This window comes from Natator depressus, chromosome 5 (assembly GCF_965152275.1).
Source record: "Natator depressus isolate rNatDep1 chromosome 5, rNatDep2.hap1, whole genome shotgun sequence".
NCBI lineage: Eukaryota > Metazoa > Chordata > Testudines > Cheloniidae > Natator > Natator depressus.
The window spans coordinates 34,562,943-34,587,529 of record NC_134238.1 but is presented as its reverse complement, the minus strand read 5'-3'; the positions used below and the strand labels follow the sequence as shown (position 1 = coordinate 34,587,529).

Genomic DNA, 24,587 nt, shown 5'->3' with positions numbered 1-24,587 from the left:
TGTGAAAGTGCAATTTACAAATGTAGTTTGCACTCAAAAACAAAACAATGTAAAACTTCAGCGCCCACAAGTCCACTCAGTGCTGCTACTTGTTCAGCCAATCGCTAAGACAAACAAGTCTGTTCACATTTACAGGAGATAATGCTGCCCTCTTCTTATTTACAGTGTCACCAGAAAGTGAGAACAAGCATTTGCCTGGCACTTTTGTAGACAGCACTGCCAAGTATTTACGTGCCAGATATGCTAAACATTCGTATGTCCCTTCATGCGTCAGCCACCATTCCAGAGAACATGCTTTCATGACGATGACGCTTGTTAAAAAAACAATGCGTTAATTAAATTTGTGACTGAACGCAAAGAAGGTACCAATATGAGATTTCTGAAGATAGCTACACTCCTCGACCCAAGGTTTAAGAATCTGAAGTGTCTTCCAGAATCTGAGAGGGATGAGGTGTGGGGCATGCTTTCAGAAGTCTTAAAAGAGCAACACTGCAATGCAGAAACTACAGAACCCGAACCACCAAAAAAAGAAAATCAACCTTCTGCTGGTTTTAGAGTAGCAGCTGTCTTAGTCTGTATCCACAAAAAAAAGAGGAGGACTTGTGGCACCTTGGAGGCTAACAAATTTATTTGAGCATAAGCTTTCGTGAGCTACAGCTCACTTCATCGGATGCATTCAGTAGAAAATACAGTGGGTAGATTTTATATACACAGAGAACATGAAACAATGGGTGTTACCATACACACTGTAACGTATCAGGTAAGGTGAGCTATTACCAGCAGGAGAGCAGGAGGGAAAAAACCTTTTGTAGTGATAACCAAGGTGGGCCATTTCCAGCAGTTGACAAGAACATCTGAGGAACAATGGGGGGGGGGGGGGGAGAAGGGAGGATAAACATGGGGAAACAGTTGCACTTTGTGTAATGACCCATCCACTCCCAGTCTTTATTCAAGCCTAAGTTAATGGTATCCAGTTTGCAAATTAATTCCAATTCAGCAGTCTCTCGTTGGAGTTTGTTTTTTAAGTTTTTTTGTTGAAGAATTGCCACTTTTAGATCTGTAATCGAGTGACCAAAGAGATTGAAGTGTTCTCTGACTTGTTTTTGAATGTTATAATTCTTGACATCTGATTTGTGTCCATTTATTCCTTTACGTAAAGACTCTCCAGTTTGGCCAATGTACATGGTTGTACAATGTACCTTCTGCTGGTGGCATCTGACTCAGATAACGAAAATGAACATGAGTTGGCCCGCACTGCTTTGGATCATGATCAAGCAGAACCCATCATCAGCATTCAAGCATGTCCTCTGGAATGGTGGTTGAAGCACAAGGGAAATATGAATCTTTAGCACATCTGGCACGTAAATATCTTGCGACGCCGGCTACAACAGTGCCATGAGAACACCTGTTCTCACTTTTAGGTGACACTGTAAACAAGAAGCAGGCAGCATTATCTCCTGCAAATGTAAATAAACTTGTTTGTTTGAGCGATTGGCTGAACAAGGAGGAGGACTGAGTGGGGTTGCAGGGTCTAAAATTTTATATTGTGTTCAAAAATAAAACAGTTACAAATGTAGAATTATATACAAAAGTAAGTTCAATTTTCCTGATAAAGAGATTGCATTACAGTACTTGTATTAGGTGAATTGAAAAATACTATTTGTTTGTCTGTGTTTTTTTTACAGTGCAAATAATTGTAATCAAAAATAAATATATTGTGTTGTAACTGAACATATTTGAAAACGTAAAAAACATCCAAAAATAGTTAAATAAATGGTATTCTGTTATTGTTTAATTGCGCGATAAATCACGATTCATTTTTTAATCGCTTGACAGCCCTAGTAATAATAGAGGTATGCTATTCTCTGGCACTAGAAGTACAACCCACCTAGTTTTTGAAACCTTTCTGAAGGCTTATTACTGAGCTTATTTTAAAATAAACTACATGCAAAAAGTTATTCTCAAAGCAAGATCAGGATTATTAAAAAAACCCACATTCAAATACTATTATTCTGGTGGGTGGAGGTGAGTTCTGTGGAGTACCGAAACAGTCAAAGTAACTGAAGCTGATTTTGTCTGTTCATCCAGCCATGAGGGCCTTCACAGATGAACAAAAAAAGAGTGATGTATATAGTCAAAGGAAGTCAGAGCTGAATACTAGAACACGTCGTTAGTTAGCACACTTGACACCAGCAGGACAACAGTACCTCCCCACTTCTCCGAAAAGATTTAATAGGATGTGTGTTGAGGCCTAACATTAGTAAGAATTTATTACATTTACAAGATACAGAACACATTTAATCATGTAGTATGAAGTATCACATAACTGAACGACACCTATCAATTCTATAAAATCAATTTTGTGATAGAGGTATTGGATTATACCTGTACTTTGCATTTCTGCGAGCGGACCAATGATCTGTAAACTGAGATGTTCTTGCTTCAGATAGCTTTCCCAACCAATTGGCAGAAACCTTCGGTGCCTTTTTCCCCAACTAACAATTTGCCCTCACTAACTAGTGGTCAATATTCCCCCACAGAATTCCAGTTCCAAATAATAAACTAAAATTGGACCAGGGTACAAAGTAAGACTCGCAGGTGGAATTGTAGAGTTCCTTCACAGAAATGACCACAAATCCTTATTTTTGCTCTGCGGGGTGGCAGCAACCTGGGAAACTATTTTTCATCTAGCAGTACCCAGAACTAGTGGATTATCTATAGAACACCTATATACAACATAAACATGTTTAAAACAAAATTACTTTCTTTAGCAAATTTCCTAATGTAAGAAAATACTCTACTGAAATGGATACTGTCTTTTACTATATAACAGTACAGTGCCTAGAAAAGTGGGGTCCTAGACCTGGCTGAATAGCAGAATCAAGCGCTAAAATAAATTCCTATTAACTTGATTTTCTCTCTCATTGGAAAAGGCAATTAAAAAGTTAACAAAGAAAGTTACTTATGCTTTGCAGAATTTCAACCAGTTTTTCTCTCTTGGAATATTGGGAAACTTGAAGAATGGTCTGTTGAACATCACTACAGGCTCCACCCACTTGTCCAACAGCAACAAATAAATATTCAGGTTTCAAAAATTCTCCAGCCAGCCTTCAAAAAGAACAAGGTTTACATTATTGTAGTGGTACCTGATTTGTATTGTGCTATAAGTAGTTTAAGTAAGTTGCATAAAGCTTTTTATTATATATAAACCCAATCACCACAACACAGCAAAAGAATAGACATTTAGACTTAAAAATTAGACCTTTCAGACCAAACTATATCCTGGGATATACCAGTACTCCCATTAATGTTACAGGAATCCTGCATACATATTCCAGGGCAGAATTTTTGCCTTAAGTTTTTAAAATAATCAACACAATCTTTAATAAGAAAAATTTGAGAATGCAAAGCACTAATTACTAATTGTAGGATTAGACGTCGGGATTCCTGAATCTCAGCAAGCTCAGCAGTTTAACAGTCCACCAGACCACACTGCTTCTAGCATAAGTCAGCATCTCCTCTGCTTACATGCCAAGGAGACACTGACCCATGCTGCAATAAATTGAAGTTAACTCTTTTACATAGTGAACACAAACCACAGAAAATGAGTTCAACTTGGGGTCTTTTCAATAATAAACTTAATATCCTATAAAGTTTGTTAAATATTAGTGCTCAATTTTTTAAAACAGTACTAAGTAGCAACTTCAAACATTTTTATTTGATTGTCCATATAAGCAAAGTATGATCACAGATCTTAAAAACACATTTTCTGCAACTACATTTCCAGCTTCACACAAATTATCACACACCTTTGAATTTCTTCCGGGAAAGTGGCACTAAACATTAATGTTTGACGCCTGTCTTTTGATGGCATTCCTGGGCAAGAAATTAACTTCTTCATCTCTGGACCAAAACCCATATCGAGCATACGGTCGGCTTCATCTAACACCAAATATCTCACTTTACGCAGTCCAATCTTTAGTGGATTTTTAAATAAATACAAATAAATAAATACGAAAACAGCTTTAAAATATTTCAGTAATACATTCAAAACAGAACAGGCTAAAAACAAGAAACTTTTCTGCCAATACCATTTTCTGTGACTATCTGTGATAATGGTAAGGTATTCCTCTCCTCTCAGAAAGCAGGTCAGTCACATTTAAAATGCTTCCTGTTTTCCCCAGAATCACCTTATACCTGTTCATTTCTATCCAGTACACAACTTAAAGATCTTAACTTACTTTACCTCTGCATTATCTATCTACTCTACGAAGTGTCAGGGAATTTCAGTACAAAAAATAATTTCTGATATAGTTCAACATAGTTAAAAAGTTTTTAGTCTAGTTGGAACGCATCCATTTTGTCGTAACCAGACCTCTGACGTTTATTAGTGACAGGCACTCAACACACCCTTTGTTCCCTGACATGACCCCTTGGTGTCACTAATGCAGACCTCCACCAAGTCACAAAACAAATTAGTAGCTACAGACAAAAGTTTATTTTGTGACTATTGTCACCAATCAGGAGTGATATTCTGACCAGCTGTCCTAGGAAAACAGATGGAAAACCAACACCAAATGCTTCCTTGGTAGCAAGGAACACAATTCTGCAGGAGGCACTGAGATATCTTCACCTGCCCAGGGCCTCATTTACTGAGCATTACTTTAATACTTCACCATAGGTTTTGTGTTTTTCTGCCAACATTCACCGAAGTGCAAATAATAGAGTCACAAACTTACAAACTGATTAATGGAAAAAATAAGTTGTTTTCAAATATGTTAATTTAATTCTTTTCATATTAAGAAAATAGTTCCACACAGACAATAAAAGCTGCTAATCCTAATACTAAGGATTTTACTACCAACAGAAGACTAAGCCGGTGTAAATCAGATGGAGATTTGCCCTGAAGAGAGAGACCACTAGGGAGACCTGAATTCATGTCCCTGCGCCAAAGTTGTAATTTTCTGAAAATCAAAACAACAAATACGACTGAGCCCATAAGTAAACAAGATTGTCAATACCTTTCACTTCTGTAATCCTTTTCTTGCCATGTCATCTTCTAAACACTTACCTGTCTCCCTGGCTGGTATTATGTCAGACTCCAGTTCCTCAGGGCAAGAATACTGTCACAACTAGATGTCTTAAAGTGCTACATACATTTATGGTGTTACAAGAGTCCAAATATAAATCCTGCTAAGTGCTCTAAATATGCATCTATTTACAAACATATTTTACACTGGCTAGTTATACTACTGCAACAAGTTTAGCATTTTTTTTCAAAAATGCTACCTAGTTAGGTCATGCAAATGGAATCACTGCAACCTCATTTGACTGCCAAATTCATCCATTCTAATCAATGGTGACAAGTTTGCAAATCTGTCTTTGCTTGCATCAAGTTAGACTAGCACTGATCTGTAATAAATCTGGTGCAAACTGTTTTCAAGGAATTCAAGGTAAATTACACACTTAAATGTAATCGAAACTTTAGGTAAGATCTTACCTTTTCTTTTCCTATGATGTCCATAAGCCTTCCCGGGGTAGCACATAATATATTACAGCCTTGCTTTATCTGACGAATTGAATGACCTGTTTGCGTACCTCCATATATCACAACTGGCCTTATGCAAGTTCTATTAAATTGGCAAGAAATTGTGATTACGTAGTCACAAGTCAATTCTTAGTTACACACCTTCATTTATAAACCCTCCTCCCCCTCATCCCAGGAATTACTGTACTGGTTCATAGTTACAGCATTTAACGCTTTTCCACAAACTGCTCAAGTCAGGAACTTAAATAATGGGTGACTGTGGTTGATGTTGAGAGAGGCAAGATTTTGTTTGACGATGTAGTAGGACTAGCACTACCATTTAGTAATTCGGCATTCTCTCAGTTATTTGCTCATTAATCCTCCATACAATTACTATAGAGCTAAGACTAACAGCTACTATTTTTAGAATCCTGATGCCAGTCCTCTGTATTTTGTTTGAGGCTTTTGTAAATTTCATATATTACAGAATTAAAACATGATAGCTAAAAAGTCACATTCAAAGTCAGAAAATGCCAACGTTAATTTTTCTTGTACAACTTATCTTTCCCCTTTATGGATAAATATCATGACGACTGTCTTGCATGGTTACATTACACCTTTTCCCACAGGATCTCTATCTCATGCAGTGGTTAAATCAGCAGTTCAATATCCATTTGCTACATTTTGGGCACTCGGTTCACCATGGGCTTGCACTTGCTTTCACTTACACCAGTGAGAACTGGGACTGAATCTGCTGACAGATTTACTCCAGGCCTACGCTATAATAATTGCAAGTAGAATTTACCCACAAAAACATAGATCCCATTCATTATGTCCTTGCTTTATTCAATATGCACCATCATCCCACAAGCTGAATGAGTAAGGCACTCTTTTACCCAGGACTCCTAAGTAACCTTGGAGCTGAAGTCCCACTGAATAAGTCACACATGCTTGAAAAATTTTACTCCCTTTGAACAACATCCAATATACAATCATTACAACTACTGTAACAAATACACACAAAGGACAGATTTAATGCTGGGCAAGCAACCTTAACTGAGGCACTGAGTGTCCATCTAAAGTGGTTTCCTTAAACAGGACACAATAGAAACAAATTCTATAGTGTGGAACTTAAAAGCTACTGCACTTGAATGAGCTGTTTTGTACAAGATGAATCGTTAACGAAGCAAAGGTAGTAAGTGCATCAAATGAGAGATTTGTTTAAAAAATGCATTTAAAATTCTATTTAACTGTTATGCACACGTATGTAGTGCCAACAGAACTTTGGAAGATTACAAAATTAGAGTGGTTGTGTGGAACGTTTTTCCAGCTATTCCATTTGCCAAGGGATGGGCACAGATTTTTACGAAATCAAAAACAAACAAAGACGCTTATCCAACCTCAAGGCTCAGTGCTGAATTTCTATCCCTCTCCTTTGAGGCAACAGAACTGCTGTAAAGAAAAGACTGACAACTCTTTTTTAAAAATAGCAGCAAGAGTGTTTTGCCTGAAAGGATTCAAACAAAAAACCACCCCCCAAAACTCACCATTTTTGCTCAGACTTTCAATAAGATCTCTTTGAACCTTAATTTAGAGTCTATTAGAAATACTGACCTGTAGCTACTTTATTTTTATTGTCAAGATGAGTGAATGCCAAAAAAACCTTACCATAAATTATGAAAGCAAACTAGATTATTTCATTTTACTAACCAATTGGAACTCATTTCATAGGAAGTGTCACTTTGTGGTTCTATAAACATTTGTCACAAATCACCTTACAAACTCTTTTTGCCCATTCTAACTTCTTATCCATATATTAAATGTCAACTAGACTACAAAAACAGTCTTTTGTGGCCTAAATTCAATTCCTTGCTCAAGTTAACGTAGACAAATTGAATTGGATGAAAAGTGTGGGGGTTTTTTTTAAGGAAATGCCATGGTAGCAATTCTTTGATTTTACAGTCATTAAATTAAGCCTCATACTTTTGCAATGTAGCCTGGTATTTTTTTAAAAGCTTACCCATATGAAAACTTTCTTGCTTCCAGAAAGATCTGGTTTATCAGTTCTCTAGTTGGGGCTACAATAATACATTCTGGTTCTTGCTGCTCTCTGAAGTGACTGGCAGTTACCCCATCTTTCATCATGTGAGCCAAAATTGGCAAAAGAAAAGCTGCCTGGAAAGCAAATATGAATGCTTTATTAGCATTGTGTTTAAAAGGTTTGTTTCAGGAGCATGAGCAATTTGTGAAGCAATGAAGTTAAAGAAAATAACTTTATTTGAAGATTGAAAAGTTATAATAAACCTAGCAAGTTCTACAGAAATTCAGAGACGGGAGGTCTGCAGGTACTCAGGAGTGCTATCTTGGGGGGAGGGGGCACACACAGATGGGAGCAGCCTGCAGCACGCGCTGGGGCTGGCAGGCTCCCTACCTGGCTTCTCAGAAATGGCAACATGTCCCTCCCTAAGCGCCTAACTCCATGTGCTGCCAGCTCCACAGCTCCCATTGGCTGGGAACTGCGGGGTCAGTGCCTGCAGCTAGGAGTGAGGGAGGGACATATTGCCGCTTCCAGGGAGCCCCCCACAAGGTAAGCAGCATCCAGAGCCCTCATCCCCTCCCATGCCTGAAGCCCCAGATCTGAGCCTCCTCCCACACCCCAAACTCCTCCTGCTGCTGCTGAGGGGCGGTGGCCTGAGACTGGTACAGCAGTGGCCGGTGCAGAAGTCACTGCCGTCGTGGAAAATCACAGAATCCAGGACCTCCATGACAAACTCTCAGCCTTACTTGTGAGGTATCCTGTGAGGTATCCATTGAAAACTAAACTCACTGATCAATAATATTCTTGAAAGATGTATGCATGCAGTGGGTTTTAAAGAGTTATGGGACATATGCTGGAATGATAACTAAAATGTGTTGAAGTCAGGCATGTCAGGGAAGTTAGTAAACAGAGCTGCTGAGACAAAGGAATTCGTATTTGAGTCTTTGACCAGCCCAATCTTCAGCCAAAGACACCGAAAATCCATATTTACATATGAGCAGAAACAGGACCATCAATACAGCATGGGAAGGAGATGGTAGGAACCTGAACAATTTGCATTTCAGCGAACACAAATGGGGGAAAAGAGAGCATGGAGCTTCCTTCACCACCAGGTTCCATGTCGCCTTCCTCACAGCTTAAAGTTCTTTGAGCAGTAACAGTCAGAAGAATCCATTTCAAAGGTTTACTGGTCTATAAAGACAGTGGGTATGAACCTCAACTGAGAAGCAACTGAGTCAACTTATTGTATACAATATTATTATATTAATCAGTGTACAGAGTGAGGTCTTTTCTTAAAGCTAATGACGCTGGTGATTCGTATCATTGTTAAATGTATGTATTAACACTACGTAAGGAATTATGGATACTCATTGATATTAGGCTGTATAGTCTGCCCAGACAGGAGGGAATGTCATAGCTATCTACCTGTCTCCTGTGTAAATTAAGCATGGAAGAAATCGGAAACAATGGAAGCCCCCTTTATACAGAACTTACCGTTTTTCCAGATCCTGTCTGGGCACATGCCATTAAATCTCTCCCTGCAAGTATAATAGGAATACTATACTTCTGCACTGGCGTAAGTTTCAAATATCCAGCTTTAGCAATGTTCTTGTTCAATGTTTGACAAAGATTAGCTTCTTCAAAAGTCTAGAAAAGAAGAAAGAAAAAGTCTATACTGTTGTATATCACCATACTAAAATGATTCAGATTCAGACGTTGAGAAATACTGGTAGTAAGTGGTCTAGAAGCTTGAAACACCAGAACTACTCCACTGCTCCTCAGGATTCAGAACTTTTAATGTCTACGGGTACTTGAGCGTGTCCCATCACCTATTTAATTCCCCTCAACAATATCCTGCAACTGCTGCTGTGACCATTCCTTCATACGAGTGCCATTCAAAAAAAGTTAAAAGGATTGCCAGAGTAACATGGAGAGCTTCAATGACTGAACAGTTAGGGATTGCAGGACAAGATTCAGATGCCATTTTGGTTCTCTGAATAGGTGGAAGCTCAACTGCTGTATCTGGCTTCAGAAATCTACAGACAGATCTGAAAGCAATTTCTTCGGATTGCAGCACTGTACTGGACTGACAGACTTCCCACAGTGCAAATTTCACTGCCCCAAGTCCAAGTGAATTTATGCTGATTCTGCCTTTTGAATCTCATCAACATTCCCCAGACTCATAAGTTGCCTAGTTGCTCCAGAGTCCCTGAGATTGGCTTCTGTAGTGGAGTATCAAAGCAGTTTCTAGGACAACATACAGGAGCATAGAAATTTCCATACTGGATCAGTCCAGGGGTCCATCAAGTCCAATATCCTATCATCAACAGTAGCTAGCAAAAATATTTTAGAAGAGGTGCAAGAAACTCTGAAGCAAGCAGTTATGGGATAGCCTGGCTTCAGGGAAAGTTTCCTCCTATCTCATCCACCACCAATAGTCAGAAGCAGGCTTAAAACCTGAAGCATGAGGGTTTATATTTCTTCCAAACCTTATTTAATATTTACAACAATTCTGGATTATTCTGGTTATCCCCATCAATGTCTAATCCCTTTCTGAACCCTGCTAAGCTTTTGAAGCTCTTGGCCTCTAATTATCTTGTGGAAACAGTAGACCTGGTGTCTTAGCTGGTCTAGAACCTTGTCTGTTCTAGACTTAAACAGCCCTTCACCATCAAGTGGAGTCTTACCTGCATTCTTGTTTTGAGAGGAAATCCTGACAAACATAGCCACAAGTGGTACTTCAAATTAATCACAGCTGCTACAATTCTAGAGGCCTCATCTGAAGCACTGAATAATGCGCTGAAGGCATCCTTAGCAACTGACTGACTGACCTTCAGAAATAAAAGGTTTGGCTAGTCTTGTATTGTCTTTCAGCAGTGACTGAAGCACGCGCTGGTGCTGGGAGTTGGCGGGGCTGGCAGGCTCCCTATCCGGCTTCTCGGAAACGGCAACATGTCCCTCCCTAAGCTCCTAACTTCATGTGCTACCAGCTCCACAGCTCCCATTGGCTGGGAACTGCGGGGTCAGTGCCTGCAGCTAGGAGCTAAGGGAGGGACATACTGCCGCTTCCAGGGAGCGTCCCACAAGGTAAGCAGCACCCAGAACCCTCATCCCCTCCCACGCCCAAACCCCCAGACCTGAGCCTCCTCCCATGCCCCAAACTCCTCCTGCTGCTGCTGCTGGAAGGGTGGTGGCCTCTTTTTCCTCCCAAAAGTGGCCTCTTTTTCTTCTATTTGCATATAATCACCTGACAGTTTACCATTCTAATGCCCAGACTGACAGAGGAGAACATATTCCTGCCTAAGTTTCTTATCTTCTCTATCAAAGTATTAGAGTGGATTTGGTCTGCGTTAGCACTTTGAACTGCAGTCACATCACTACCAATGAGGGAAGAAGCAGCCAATATAACGGTAGTAATGAATGACTAACTACCCTGACATCTGTTGGAAAAGTAGTACAGCAAAACACAAAATTTCCAACCACCATTCCAAAAGACGTGAGTCCATGCTGATGATGGGTTCTGCTTGATAACGATCCAAAGCAGAGCAGACCGACACCTGTTCATTTTCATCATCTGAATCAGGTGCCACCTGAAGAAGGCTGATTTTCTTTTTTGGTGGTTCGGGTTCTGTAGTTTTGCATCGGAGTGTTGCTGTTAAGACATCTGAAAGCATTCTCCACACCTTGTCCCTCTCAGATTTTGGAAGGCACTTCAGATTGTTAAATCTTGGGTCAAGTACTATATCTATCTTTAGAAATCTCACATTGGTACCTTCTTTGAGTTTTGTCAAATCTGTCGTGAAAGTGTTCTCTAAAATGAACATGTGCTGGGTCACCATCCGAGACTGCCATAACATGAAATATATGGCAGAAAGTTGGTAAAACAGAACTGGAGACATACAAATCTCCCCCAAGGAGTTCAGTCACAAATTTAATTAACGCATCATTTTTTTAACAAGCACCATCAACATGGAAGCATGTCCTCTGGAAAGGTGACCAAAGAATGAGAGGGCATATGAATGTTTAGCATATGTGGAATGTAAATACCTTGCAATGCTGGCTCCAAAAGCACCATGCGAATGTCTGTTCTCACTTTCAGGTGACGTAAATAAGAAGCAGTCAACAGTATCTCCCATAAATGTAAACAAACTTGTTTGTCTTAGCAATTGGCTGAACAAGAAGTAGGACTGAGTGGACTTGTAGGCTCTAAAGTTTTACACTGTTTTGCTTTTGAGTGCAGTTATGTAACAAAAAACTACATTTGTAAGTGACACTTTCACGATAAACAGATTGCACTACAGTACTTTATGAGGTGAACTGAAAAATACAATTTTTGTTTATCATTTTTACAGTGCAAATATTTGTAATAAAAAATATAAAGTTAGCACTGTACACTTCGTATTCTGTGTTGTAATAGAAATCAATGGGTATTCTATTGTTTAACAATGCGATTAATTACAATTAAGTTTTTTAATCGCACTAAATTTTTTTGAGTTAATCACGTGAGTTAACTGTGATTAATCAACAGCCCTAGTAGAAATGTATAACTTAAAAGGGGATATATAATGGAATGCTAACCTGTATTATTATTGTTCAGTCACTAGGTGGCGTTGAGTGTAAAATACCTTTTAAAGCTAACCTCAGCCATACATGGGAAACCACTAAAGGATCTTATGAACACATCTGGTGTGTATAAGCAAGCTCTGAAGCCACTCTGTATCTGGCACAAAAGTACATGACTGGAAAGTTACTACTGTGTGTCCGACATGAAGAATTAGGAAGAGCATGGGAAAAGTTCCATGCTCTCTCTTTTGGAGGCTTTCTTCCAGCAGATGCATCCTTATAAAGGGAGAGGTTTCCTTGTTGGAATTGACTCAGAACTATCTAATAACTGCAGGGGAGGAAACTGGATGATATTGTTTAAGAAGAATGCAGGATAAACCCGTCACAATGAAAACAATTTTGAGTTTAAATAAATTTGGCATCTGACCCTTCTGCTGGCATAGCTACCTTTAACAAATTTCATTTCTGACATGTTTGTATGGGAGCCCTATTTAAGGCTAAGCTGTTGTCCAACCTGCTTGAACAGTTGAAGAGTTTCTTGCAGAGGGCGCTCACACTGCTAGTTTGTTAAATAAGGCAACTTTTCAGCAATATCGTCAAATCCAACTACAGACTAAAATGCCAGTTTTCATTTTAGAAGTGTGTTTAAACATTTATTAATAGTGAGGATTGTAACCTAGAACTCTCTTGTGGCTAGCCTGAGCAAAATGGGTTCAATCTTTTTTCTTAACCTAGTGAAAAGTTGCTCAGAGGAGTAGTTTACTAAATATATTTCTCCAAAACATCTTTTCTTTTTTTCATCCCTTTTCAAGCTTCCCAGCATAGTTTATAATTTAGGTTATAAAAATATCTTTCCAGAACACCTGGACCTTAAAGTAGAAATTTTTTTTCTATAAGCAATTTTAAAATCAAATTCTTTATGCAATTATGAACTGCATGCAACATCAAAACCAGAAGAGAACAAGACTATAATAAATACCAAACAAATTGTTATGTAAGTGTTGCCACATTTATTGCCCGAAATATGAATTTTTAAAAAGTCAAGAGTTCCAGTGGTGTCACTTGGAGCTGTGCTGACTTATTTTAAAATAAACAATGTAAACTAAAATCGGGTATATTAATTGGCTCCACTACAGGGAGCGGGGAAAAAAAACCACAGCAACGAATAACCGTAAAGTTTTTGGCTAAAATATTGTGAGCTGTACTACACTAGCAAGGTCTGGACCTGGCTTTCAGTTCTGTCTTTGGTATTCCTACATCACCCTCTGAAGTTTTATAGTTTTTTCTTTCTTTCAACTTAACATACACCTGTGACATAGCCAGATTAGACCAGTCTTGAGTATCAGCCCTCAATAACCAACTACAAACACCTATTTCATTAAACTTCTTACCAAACAACATGTATTTACACATCTAGTTTGCATATTAATTCAAGCTCAGCAGAGAAAAACAGACTCCAGTGAGAAACTGCTGAGCTTGAATTAATAGGCAAACTAGATACCATTAACTTGGGTTTGAATAGAGACTGGGAGTGGCTGGGCCATTACACACTGAATCTATTTCCTCATGTTAAGTATCCTAACACCTTCTTGTTAACTGTCTAAATGGGCCATCCTGATTATCACTACAAAAGTTTTTTTTCTCCTGCTGATAATAGCTCATCTTAATGAATTAGCCTGTTACAGTTTGTATGGCAACTTCCACCTTCTCTGTATGTGTATATATATATATATATATCTTCTTACTACACGTTCCATTCTATGCATCCGATGAAGTGGGCTGTAGCCCACGAAAGCTTATGCTCAAATAAATGTGTTAGTCTCTAAGGTGCCACAAGTACTCCTGTTCTTTTTGCGGATACAGACTAACATGGCTGCTACTCTAAAACCAGTTTAATTATATTTACTGTTTCTAATTTTCTGTAAAAACCGATCTTTTCTGAACACAAATAACTCTTATGCTGACTATTTCCATTCCTCAGTGTTGCAGCTTTTTATATATGGTATCAATGGAAAAAAAGCAGATCTCCTCAGTATTTGATTTGGAGAGAAATTAGTAGTAGTATGTATTTTTGCAGAGCAAACAAAAATTTTAAATTTGTATCATCTGGAACATTAAAATCACCACTTTAGATTTCTAATACTGACAACTGTACATCTCTACTTTCTCAAAACATGCCATTTTAGTTTTTATGTTCCTCTCATTACGGACAATGGAAACAGACTGTCAAAGGTGGACAAATACTAAGTTTACTATAATTAAAATTCTTATTTACTTTAAAATGAACAGATTTCAAAATACGCTTTTACTAAAATGTTCCTAATGGATTTTCTAGGTCAGTATTTTTTTATTTTATTTTATTAAGAAAAAAATTATTGCCAAGGAAAAAAATGGGTGTGTACCTTTTGCTTCTTTGTAGTGTCTAAAGAAGGCACCAAAGGTTGCTTTGGTTTTTTACTTTAAAAATTTTAGTCCTATTAAACCTGGAAGAATATTATGGAGGAGGTTGTGAAACTTCACTAAACAGACACAAAGCAGAGCAATTGAGAGGTGAAAGGATTTTTTTTAAGTCAGGCTTTGATGTGTTTGACAGCTATTTAATTTCGACAGTAATTTGGAAAAAATTAAGATTCCACACTTACGTTTCTGTCACCCTTCAAAGTTGTGAGAGCTAACAAAATAAGTCCCTGAAACTGCCCCTCAAAAGAGATCTTCCAACAAAAAATTCAGAGTTCTATTTTGCCATTCATTCATTCATTATATCTTTATCAAAAGAAAAAATTTTTATACATCATAAAGCAGCAAAAAAGGGCACAAACTCATTTTTAAAATACCCTTTGCCAGTAACTTTAAGTAATAGAGGACAAGAGTTCACTAACCAGTATTGCTGGTGGAGGATCAAGTCCTGATACTTCCACAAGAATTGTGTCATATTTGTCAAAATTAATTCCTGTCTGGTAGTGTGCAAAGATGGCTTCTTCATTGTCAGGTGGAGGTGGTGGCACATAGGTCACCTTTGGACCTTCAGAATACAAAAGAAAACCAATGGTTCAGATATATGAACAATAATTTGAGGGAAAATTTTAGTTGAAGTAATTTGTTCCTTGTGGAGCAGCCAAACAATTCAGTAGAACTTCATTAACCTGCACTTTATAATGCATGTCTGAAAAAATCCCTTCCCATTTCTCAAAGATTCAGTAGTGTGCTGCACTGAGGTTACTGAATACTACAACTTACAAAATATACTAGTGTACCTTTATAGCACATCAAACATTACCATTTTTAAAAAGCTTACCTGCAGTTGTCAAAATCAAAGTTTTTGTGAAACATTCTACTTGCTTAGCATTTGTTCACTTTTGCACAAATGTCTCTTCCAGTCAATAGAGAGAATTAGTGAAGTTTTACTGGGCAACTAAAAAACCAAAAGCTGAATTTTACACCTTTAAAGTCTTGTTTACGCTACAAAGTTTACATTCTGCTGAAATCAAGTCTACCCCAAACTTTATCTGGTACATGAGTAAGCCGTATGGAACACTTATATGTGGATGTGAGGTGTTCTACAAGTGAATTAGGAAGACCGAACTGTTCAGAAAAGTATGTTTTAGACTTAAAAAGTTCTTGAAAATATTCAACAAATTTGGGGCCTGGAAGAATTTTTTGAAGACTCATTTGAAAGCTGTCTGGTACACCGGTAAGAGAAGTAGCTGTTGAGGGACTTTCAGTATTGACCATGAACAAATTTTATTCACAAATTATGCCAAACAATAATTTTAACTGTTGATTATAATTCTGAAATTCTAAATAAAGAGAAAATGCAAAATAATGCATGCATTACTGTCTTTTTTAAAAAATAAACACATTGTTCAGTAAAACATAATAGATTTTAAGGCCAAAAAGGATCATCTAGTCTGAACTCCTATATGTCATAAGTACTTAAATTTCACCCATTATCCCTGTGTTAGGCACAATAACTTGTGCTTGTCTAAAGCCTATCTTCCAGAAAGGCACCAGTCTTGAAGACTTCATGGAATGGAGAATCCATCATTTTGCTTTGGTAGGCTATGCCAATGGTTAGTCACCCTTTCAAAAGCATGTCTTATTTGCAATATGAAGTTGTCTGGCTTCAGCTTCCACCCACTGGGTTCTTGTTATCCACTAGATTAAATCGCCCTTAATTACCCAGTATTTTCTCCCTATGAAGGTAATTATACACCATAATCAAGTCTGCTTTTTATCTTTTGATACGCTTGCATCATTTGCAGCTCTCTCCAATTTCTCAACATCATTTTTAAAATATAGACACTAAAACTATCTGAAGTATGCCAGTATGTATCTCATCACTGGCATATACCTCCCTACTCCCCTGTGTATTACATCAAAGGACTGCATTAACCCTTTTTGCCCAATCGCACTGGGAGTTCATGTTGAGTTGTTCGTCCACTACCACTCAAGTCTTTTTCAGAGTCATGGCTTTCCAGGATACAGTCCCCATTCTGTAGAACAGACTCCTCTTCCACGATAGAAGGAAGGCATCCCCCTGAAGAGGTGACCCAAAACCCACACTGGAGCAGAAGAGAGGACACTTCCTATTCTTGGAGGTGGTGAAAAGATTAAATCTCTGGCTGTCCCCATCTCTGGAATAGGTCTTGGAGGACCCAAGCATTCGACTCCCATTTGTAGTCACGGGAAAAGTGTCTGGGTGGCAGAAGGGAACACCTACATATATGGAATTGCTCCTTTCACTAGTTTAAGGAGTTCTTTACATACAAGAGGATCACACCTGCCTGTCCAAGGCATCCTTATTTGGAGGACAAATTCCAGCCTTGGAAGGAGCAGAGGCACCGCCTTGCATGATTGGTCACAAACATTCACACCACCATATGGCCAAGGAGTTGAAGACAATTCCTTATTGATGTCGGAGGGCATCCTTGAATCATCCCCACTACACCAGACAGTCACAAATCTATGCAACAGGAGGAATGCTCTGGCTGTCACTGAGTCCAAGTATGCCCCTATAAACTATCCTTTGTACCAGTACTAATGTGGATTTCTTTGCATTCAGGTGTAGGTCCAACTCCCAGAACAAAGCAAAGGCCTTCTGGATGGATGACAACACTGCTGGGAAAGAGCGGCGTTTGAGAAGTCTGTTGCTGGAGTACTGGAAGACTAAAATTCCTTCCTGCCAGAAGGTAAACCACCACTACCATTACAACTTTCAGAAAGACCCTTGGGATCGAAGGGAAGCACTTGGTACTGGAAGTGATCTTAAACCACAGTGAATCATAATTATGTCCTGTGCAATGGAGGTATAGTTATATAGAAGTAGGCATCTTGTAGGTTGAGGGATGAAAACCAATTGTGTGGAATGAACATAAAATTAAAGTTACTTTAAGTTGGCTAAGAAAACATATATATGTACTGTAAAGAAATGCCCTGACTAGCAAGTAGAAGAAAGGCCTAGAGAATAAAAAGTGATGCGGCCAGAAGGAATAAAATAGGAAGGATGTCTGGTTCAAAGAATAACCATGAGATAAGAGGAAGTTTCTAAAAAAAGGCCTCTGACAGGTGCGACTGCAGATGGTTTTAAATCAAACAAAGAGACTATCTTAAAATGAGCCAACACAGCTCTTCCCAACCCACACTCCAATAGTAAAGCCTATATGAACCCGGGGCAATGGGAAAACTGTTGGACAGCAAGGAGGAGGGGAGGAAAGGCCTGGGAAAAAAAAAGGAGGTTGTAAATCTTATCTGGACTAACACTGGAAATAAAGGGTGAACTGTCTCCAATTGGTTTTTAGCTAAAGTCAGTAATTGGCAGTGACACCACTTGTTTGTTAAAGGGTATAAAAAGCAAACTCTTAAAGGGTTCATTGCTGATACCTGCCTGACCATGTTTCAGCTGACCAATATGGGTTTAAGCACCCCTGCGTTTAGCTCATTTGTAAGTATACTGATCAAATACTTATAAATGTTTTACTACTATTTGGATGTAGTAAATTGCTTATTATTTAGGGTTTTTAGGCATGTTTAGAGCAATTGTAGAAGTACCATTTGGCCTTTGCATTTAATAAAGGAATTTAGGGTTAAATCTATCAACTTCATGAAAAAACTCATACAGATAGAGACATCATCTTCCTTTCCAAATGCAAACAGATGGACATCATACCAAAAGGACTGAAGGTAAAAAATCCATTACAATCTACATACCACACAGACTATGCTGACAGCTTGTGCCACACACTCTCAAAGAAACTGCAGAACCACTTGATCAACATCCTCTACAGCAAACTGGGAAAGATTAAGAATGAGCTCTCAAAAATGGATACTCTCATAAAAAAACCAACCTTCCACACAAACCTCCTCGTGGCTGGACTTTACAAAAACTAGACAAGCCATTTACAACACACACTTTGCTTCTCTACAAAAGAAAAAGGACACTAAACTATCCACCCAGCAATATTGTTAATCTATCCAACTATACTCTTAGCCCAGCAGAAGAATCTGTCCTATCTCGGGGCCTCTCCTTCTGTCCCTCCACCCCCAACGAACATGATACAGTTCTGTGGTGATCTGGAATCCTATTTTCGACGTCTCCGACTCAAGGAATATTTCCAACACACCTCTGAACAACATACTAACCCACAGAGACCTTCCTACCAACACTACAAAAAGAAGGATTCTGGGTGGACTCCTCCTGAAGGTCGAAACAACAGACTGGACTTCTACATAGAGTGCTTCCGCCGACATGCACGGGCTAAAATTGTGGAAAAGCAGCATCACTTGCCCCATAACCTCAGCCGTGCAGAACATAATGCCATCCACAACCTCAGAAACAACTGACATCATAATCAAAAAGGCTGACAAAGGAGGTGCTGTCGTCATCATGAATAGGTCGGAATATGAACAAGAGGCTGCTAGCCAGCTCTCCAACACCACTTTCTACAAGCCATTACCCTCTGATCCCACTGAGGGTTACCAAAAGAAACTACAGCTTTTGCTCAAGAAACTCCCTGAAAAAGCACAAGAACAAATCCGCACAGACACACCCCTGGAACTCCGACCTAGGGTATTCCATCTGCTACCCAAGATCCATAAACCTGGAAATCCTGGATGCCCCATCATCTCAGGCATTGGCGCCCTGACAGCAGGATTTTCTGGCTATGTAGACTCCCTCCTCAGGCCCTATGCTACCAGCACTCCCAGCTATCTTCGAGACACCACTGACTTCCTGAGGAAACTACAATCCATCAGTGATCTTCCTGAAAACACCATCCTGGCCACTATGGATGCAGAAGCCCTCTACACCAACATTCCACACAAAGATGGACTACAAGCCGTCAGGAACAGTATCCCCGATAATGTCACAGCAAACCTGGCAGCTGAACTTTGTGACTTTGCCCTCACCCATAACTATTTCACATTTGGGGACAATGTATACCTTCAAATCAGCGGCACTGCTATGGGTACCCACATGGCCCCACAGTATGCCAACATTTTTATGGCTGACTTAGAAGAACGCTTCCTCAGTTCTCGTCCCGTAATGCACCTACTCTACTTGCGCTACAGTGATGATATCTTCATCATCTGGACCCATGGAAAAGAAGCCCTTGAGGAATTCTGCCATGATTTCAACAATTTCCAACCCACCATCAACCTCAGCCTGGACCAGTCCACACAAGAGATCCACTTCCTGGACACTACAATGCTAATAAGCGATGGTCACAGAAACACCACACTATACCAGAAACCTACTGACCGCGATTCCTACCTACATGCCTCCAGCTTTCATCCAGAACACACCACATGATCCATTGTCTACAGCAAAGCTCTACAATACAACCGCATTTGCTCCAACCCCTCAGACAGAGACAAACACCTACAAGATCTCTATCAAGCATTCTTACAACTACAATACCCACCTGCTGAAGTGAAGAAACAGATTGACAGAGCCAGAAGAGTACGCAGAAGCCACCTACTACGGGACAGGCCCAACAAAGAAAATAACAGAACGCCACTAGCCGTCACCTTCAGCCCCCCACTAAAGCCTTTCCAACGCATCATCAAGGATCTACAACCTATCCTGAAGGACGACCCATCACTCTCACAGATCTTGGGAGACAGGCCAGTCCTTGCTTACAGACAGCCCCCCAACCTGAAGCAAATACTCACCAGCAACCACACAACAGAACCACTAACCCAGGAACCTATCCTTGCAACAAACCCCGTTGCCAACTGTGTCCACATATCTATTCAGGGGACACCATCATAGGGCCTAATCACATCAGCCACACCAGCAGAGGCTCGTTCACCTGCACATCTACCAATGTGATATATGCCATCGTGTGCCAGCAATGCCCCTCTACCATGTACATTGGCTAAACTGGAAAGTCTCTACGTAAAGGAATAAATGGACACAAATCAGACGTCAAGAATTATAACATTCAAAAACAAGTCAGAGAACACTTCAATCTCTCTGGTCACTCTATTACAGACCTAAATGTGGCAATATTACAACAAAAAGACTTCAAAAACAGACTCCAACGAGAGACTGCTGAATTGGAATTAATTTGCAAACTAGACACAATTAACTTAGGCTTGAATAGAGACTGGGAGTGGATGGGTCATTACACAAAGTAAAACTATTTCCCCATGTTTATCCCCCCCTGTCCACCGTTCCTCAGATGTTCTTGTCAACTGCTGGAAATGGCCCACCTTGATTATCGCTACAAAAGGTGTCGTCGTCCCTCCCCTCCCAGCTCTCCTGCTGGTAATAGCTCACCTTAAGTGATCACTCTGGTTACAGTCTTGTTTCATGTTCTCTATGTATATAAATCTCCCCACTGTATTTTCCACTGAATGCATCCGATGAAGTGAGCTGTAGCTCACGAAAGCTTATGCTCAAATAAATTTGTTAGTTTCTAAGGTGCCACAAGTACTCCTTTTCTTTTTAGGGTTAAATTAGTGTTTGGTGTTTCCCCATATTAATAATTTCAAATATTAATAATTCAAACAAACAAATTTCCTTCCTCCAGAGAAGGAATTATAATTGCCAGAGTCACCATCCTGAACTTTTGAGGCTTCACAATCTTGTTCAGTCTTAGCTCTAAGATCTGCCTGCAACCTTTTTTTTGTTCTAAGAATTATTCTGAGTAGAACTCCCTGCCCCTCTAAAAGGAAAGGACTGGTTCTGTTGCTCCTAGCCAGAGGAGAGTCTCTACCTCTTGCCTTAGTAGAAGCTTGTGAGAGGAGTCCATGAAGAGGGATGGAGAAACGGGTGAAAGGGACAGAGTGGCAAAAAGTGGATGATGTAGCCCTGTATTATGACCTCCAAGACACATTTGTCCAAGGTGATCTGCTCCCAAGCCTGTTGGAAATGGACAAGGCAGTCCCCAAAAGGAAAAAAAGTGGACTAAAGGACGCAACCTTAAAATTGGAAGAGCGGAGGCATAGGGACTGTGCATGGACCAAATGGACACTGCTGGCTAGAAATCTCCTATTGACTGATCAAGAGGCACATGTGCACCTGAAATGCAGCATCCCTAAGGGGACTACTCGAAGAAGAACTTCTGCCTTCTGTCTTCCTTTGATCGTGGGACAGGAAGGATCTCAGAAAAGATGTCTTAGACTTTCTTCTTCAGCATCCTTCAGAGTTCCCTGAAGTCACCTACTATCTGCAAGATATTATGCGATGAAGTGTCATTTGTGCCAATGTGGCCCAAGACCAGTGGATCGTTGCCCATCAATTTCAGAAGCCTACCCAATCTTAGAGTGATGTCTCAAAGCAGCACATTGACTTGTCTGTCTGTAGCTTGCAGAATGTTCTTTCTATTCTTCTAAGTAGAATCTCCAGCAAGTATCATCTGTCTTCCTTGGATGGTTGGAGAACTCTTTATGGTCAAGCCTGATTTTCTTACAGGTTGGGGTAAGCTGCTCCACAGGTTTGTCCTGGATCTCTCTCCAGTCCCTTGGACCTGCTGGATCTCACTTCACCACTTCTTGCATCACTCCTATGCTCATCTTTGTGTCTGCCTTTCTCCATGATGCCTTTTAAGCCTGGAATACCTTTACCTATCTTGTACAGCCGCTTTCTACCCTCTTGTCTTTCAAGTAAATTCAGTATACTTAAGTGAATCCTATTAATCCAACATCTAGAGAAATAATATTTTGAAGAAGTCACAAAAACTACTGCACCAAATGTGACCATTCCAAATTGTGGTCACATGGTGCTCTGTGCAACTGAAATGTTTGAAAAGTTTTTGTTTTGTTTTTTTGAACAGTCTGGATTGTTTTAGATTATAAATTCCAAGATGGGCACCCTGTGTGTACCTGATGCATTTATGTTTTTATACTATATGCTTGGTACTGTGCAGTCACTCAATTATATGTATAGATTAATGAAATCTAAATCAGAATCAAACTTTACAAGTTTGGCCTTCTTGCCTTATAAGCAATCCTACGAACATGTATCCCAATGAATTTATTAATTTACCTTGATCACCACCACTTTCTGTTTCACCGTGCGGTTTCCAAGAACCTTAAGAAGAAAAGAAATTGATTAAGAAAGAAAGAAAAGTCAGGCAATAAAAGAAAAAAAACTGAATTCTTGACAAGCTACCTTATAGCAAATCTACTTACTTCTTCCCGAACCTGCGATTACTTCTTCATTGTAACCTCTGTATCCTCCTGTTAAAATTTGTCAAGTTTTATTTTGATTTCCAAAATAAACAGTTCTCTCAGGCTCTACTGCTTTTCAAAAATTAAAAGTACAGTCACAACAGATAAACATGCATGAGGGACAGAATGGAAGGTGCTTAGGTCCTTGTAGAAGTAAATAAATGGGTGATAGAGCCAGACAGTTGGCAAAGTAAATGGGATGGGATCACAACACAGTGAGCTAAGAGATCAGGAAAGTAAGGTGAGCTAAGATATTGAAGACAAGGACCAAAAGTTTGTATTTAACACAGTGAATAAGGGAGAGTGACCTGACCAAAGCAGTGAGTTGAGGAAAAGGATTCTGGCAGCAGCATTCTGACTGGACCTGAAGGAGCAATGTTGAAGTGATGATAACCAGAGAAGAGATGGATGCAGTAATCAAGAAGCAACATGAGGGCATGAATGTTAGCTTGGCAGTATGGTCAGAAAAGAGACCAGACGTTGATCCTTTGACCAGAGGATCCTTTGACCCACGTAGTCCAGAATGGGGAGCCAAACCAGAGAAAGCAAAATTCTATCTTTTGATACCTCAAGGCAACTATTACCTACATTCTTAGAATTTTTAGTTTAATGATCTGCTTTTTTCTTATGGTCTCCAGGGCAAGGAGCTCAAAAACTTACCTGCCAGAACACTTTTATGTTGCTTACAGTAAAACTCTGGGCTCCTCCCAAGAAACTATCACAATCCAAGTGAAGTTTAAGATAAAGATTAAAAAAATAGCACACACTAACCTACAAGTCCATATTTTTTCAATTGAACATTTCAAAAAAGGGAAACTATGATGTCCAGTTTGGCACAAAATTTAGAATTTGTAGAAAAAGCTTTCATTTATACAAGCCATAAAAAATGGTTACTAACCTTTCCTAACTGTTGTTCCTTGAGATGTGTTGCTCATGTCTATTCCAATTTAGGTGTGTGAGCACGTTGCGTTCACCATCGCTGGAAGACTTTTTCCCCCCTACTGGTAACCGTCAGGTCAGCTCTGGTGCCCCCTGGAGAGGCACCTCCCCGGCATAGTATATAGGCACCTGCCAGCCCACCGCTTTCCTCAGTTCCTTCTTGCCAGCAACTCCGACAGAGGCAGGAGGGCAGGTTGTAGAATGGACATGAGCAAACATCTCGAAGAAAAGAGTTACGAAAAGGTTAGTAAGCATTTTTTCTTGGACATGAGCAAGCACTCAGTTCCAACAGAGGTGACTCCCAAGTAAACGCTCATGTGGCAGGGTCAGCGTTCCTGTGAGACACGGACTGGAGGACCGCAGCGCCGAAGGCTGCATCATTTCTTGCCTGCTGAGTTAGGGTGTAGTGCCCGTAAACGTATGGATAGACGACGAGGTAACTTCCCTCCAGAGGTCTACAACTGGAACACGGGCCATGAATGCCGCTGATGAAGCTTGTGACCACGTGGAATGCGCCATTAAATGTGGGGGAGGCACTTTTGCCAGGTCATAGCACATGCTGATGCAGGACTTTTTCCAGAAGGAAAGCCTTGGAGCCAAGACTTGGCTGGCCTTCATCCTTTCTGCAACGGCCACAAATAACAATATTGGATTTTTGAAAGGGTTTGGTCCTTTGTATGTAAAAAGCCAAAGCACCTCTAACATCCAAAGAGTGCAGCCTCTGTTCGTTTTTAGCTATATGGGGCTTAGGATAGAAGACAAGGAGAAAGATGTCTTGACTGTTGTGGAAATGGGAGACCACGTTCAGAAGGAATGAGGAGCGCAACCGCAACTGTGCTTTGTCCT

At 39.8% G+C, this 24,587-nt stretch overlaps 1 protein-coding gene across 4 annotated transcripts in view; it reads right to left on the bottom strand.

Annotated features, from left to right (window-relative positions):
* The window catches only part of DDX4 (DEAD-box helicase 4), a 104,522-nt gene that overhangs the window by 19,206 nt on the left and 60,729 nt on the right, over positions 1 to 24,587 (bottom strand). For all 4 annotated transcript variants that reach the window (XM_074953950.1, XM_074953952.1, XM_074953953.1 and 1 more), the window contains 8 exons: positions 22,764 to 22,811; positions 22,618 to 22,662; positions 15,008 to 15,150; positions 9,060 to 9,212; positions 7,548 to 7,702; positions 5,501 to 5,630; positions 3,810 to 3,976; positions 2,963 to 3,108 (listed from right to left, as the gene is read on the bottom strand). In XM_074953950.1, the coding sequence (XP_074810051.1) occupies positions 2,963 to 3,108; positions 3,810 to 3,976; positions 5,501 to 5,630; positions 7,548 to 7,702; positions 9,060 to 9,212; positions 15,008 to 15,150; positions 22,618 to 22,662; positions 22,764 to 22,811 (987 nt within the window). The remainder of the gene's footprint in view (positions 1 to 2,962; positions 3,109 to 3,809; positions 3,977 to 5,500; positions 5,631 to 7,547; positions 7,703 to 9,059; positions 9,213 to 15,007; positions 15,151 to 22,617; positions 22,663 to 22,763; positions 22,812 to 24,587) is intronic.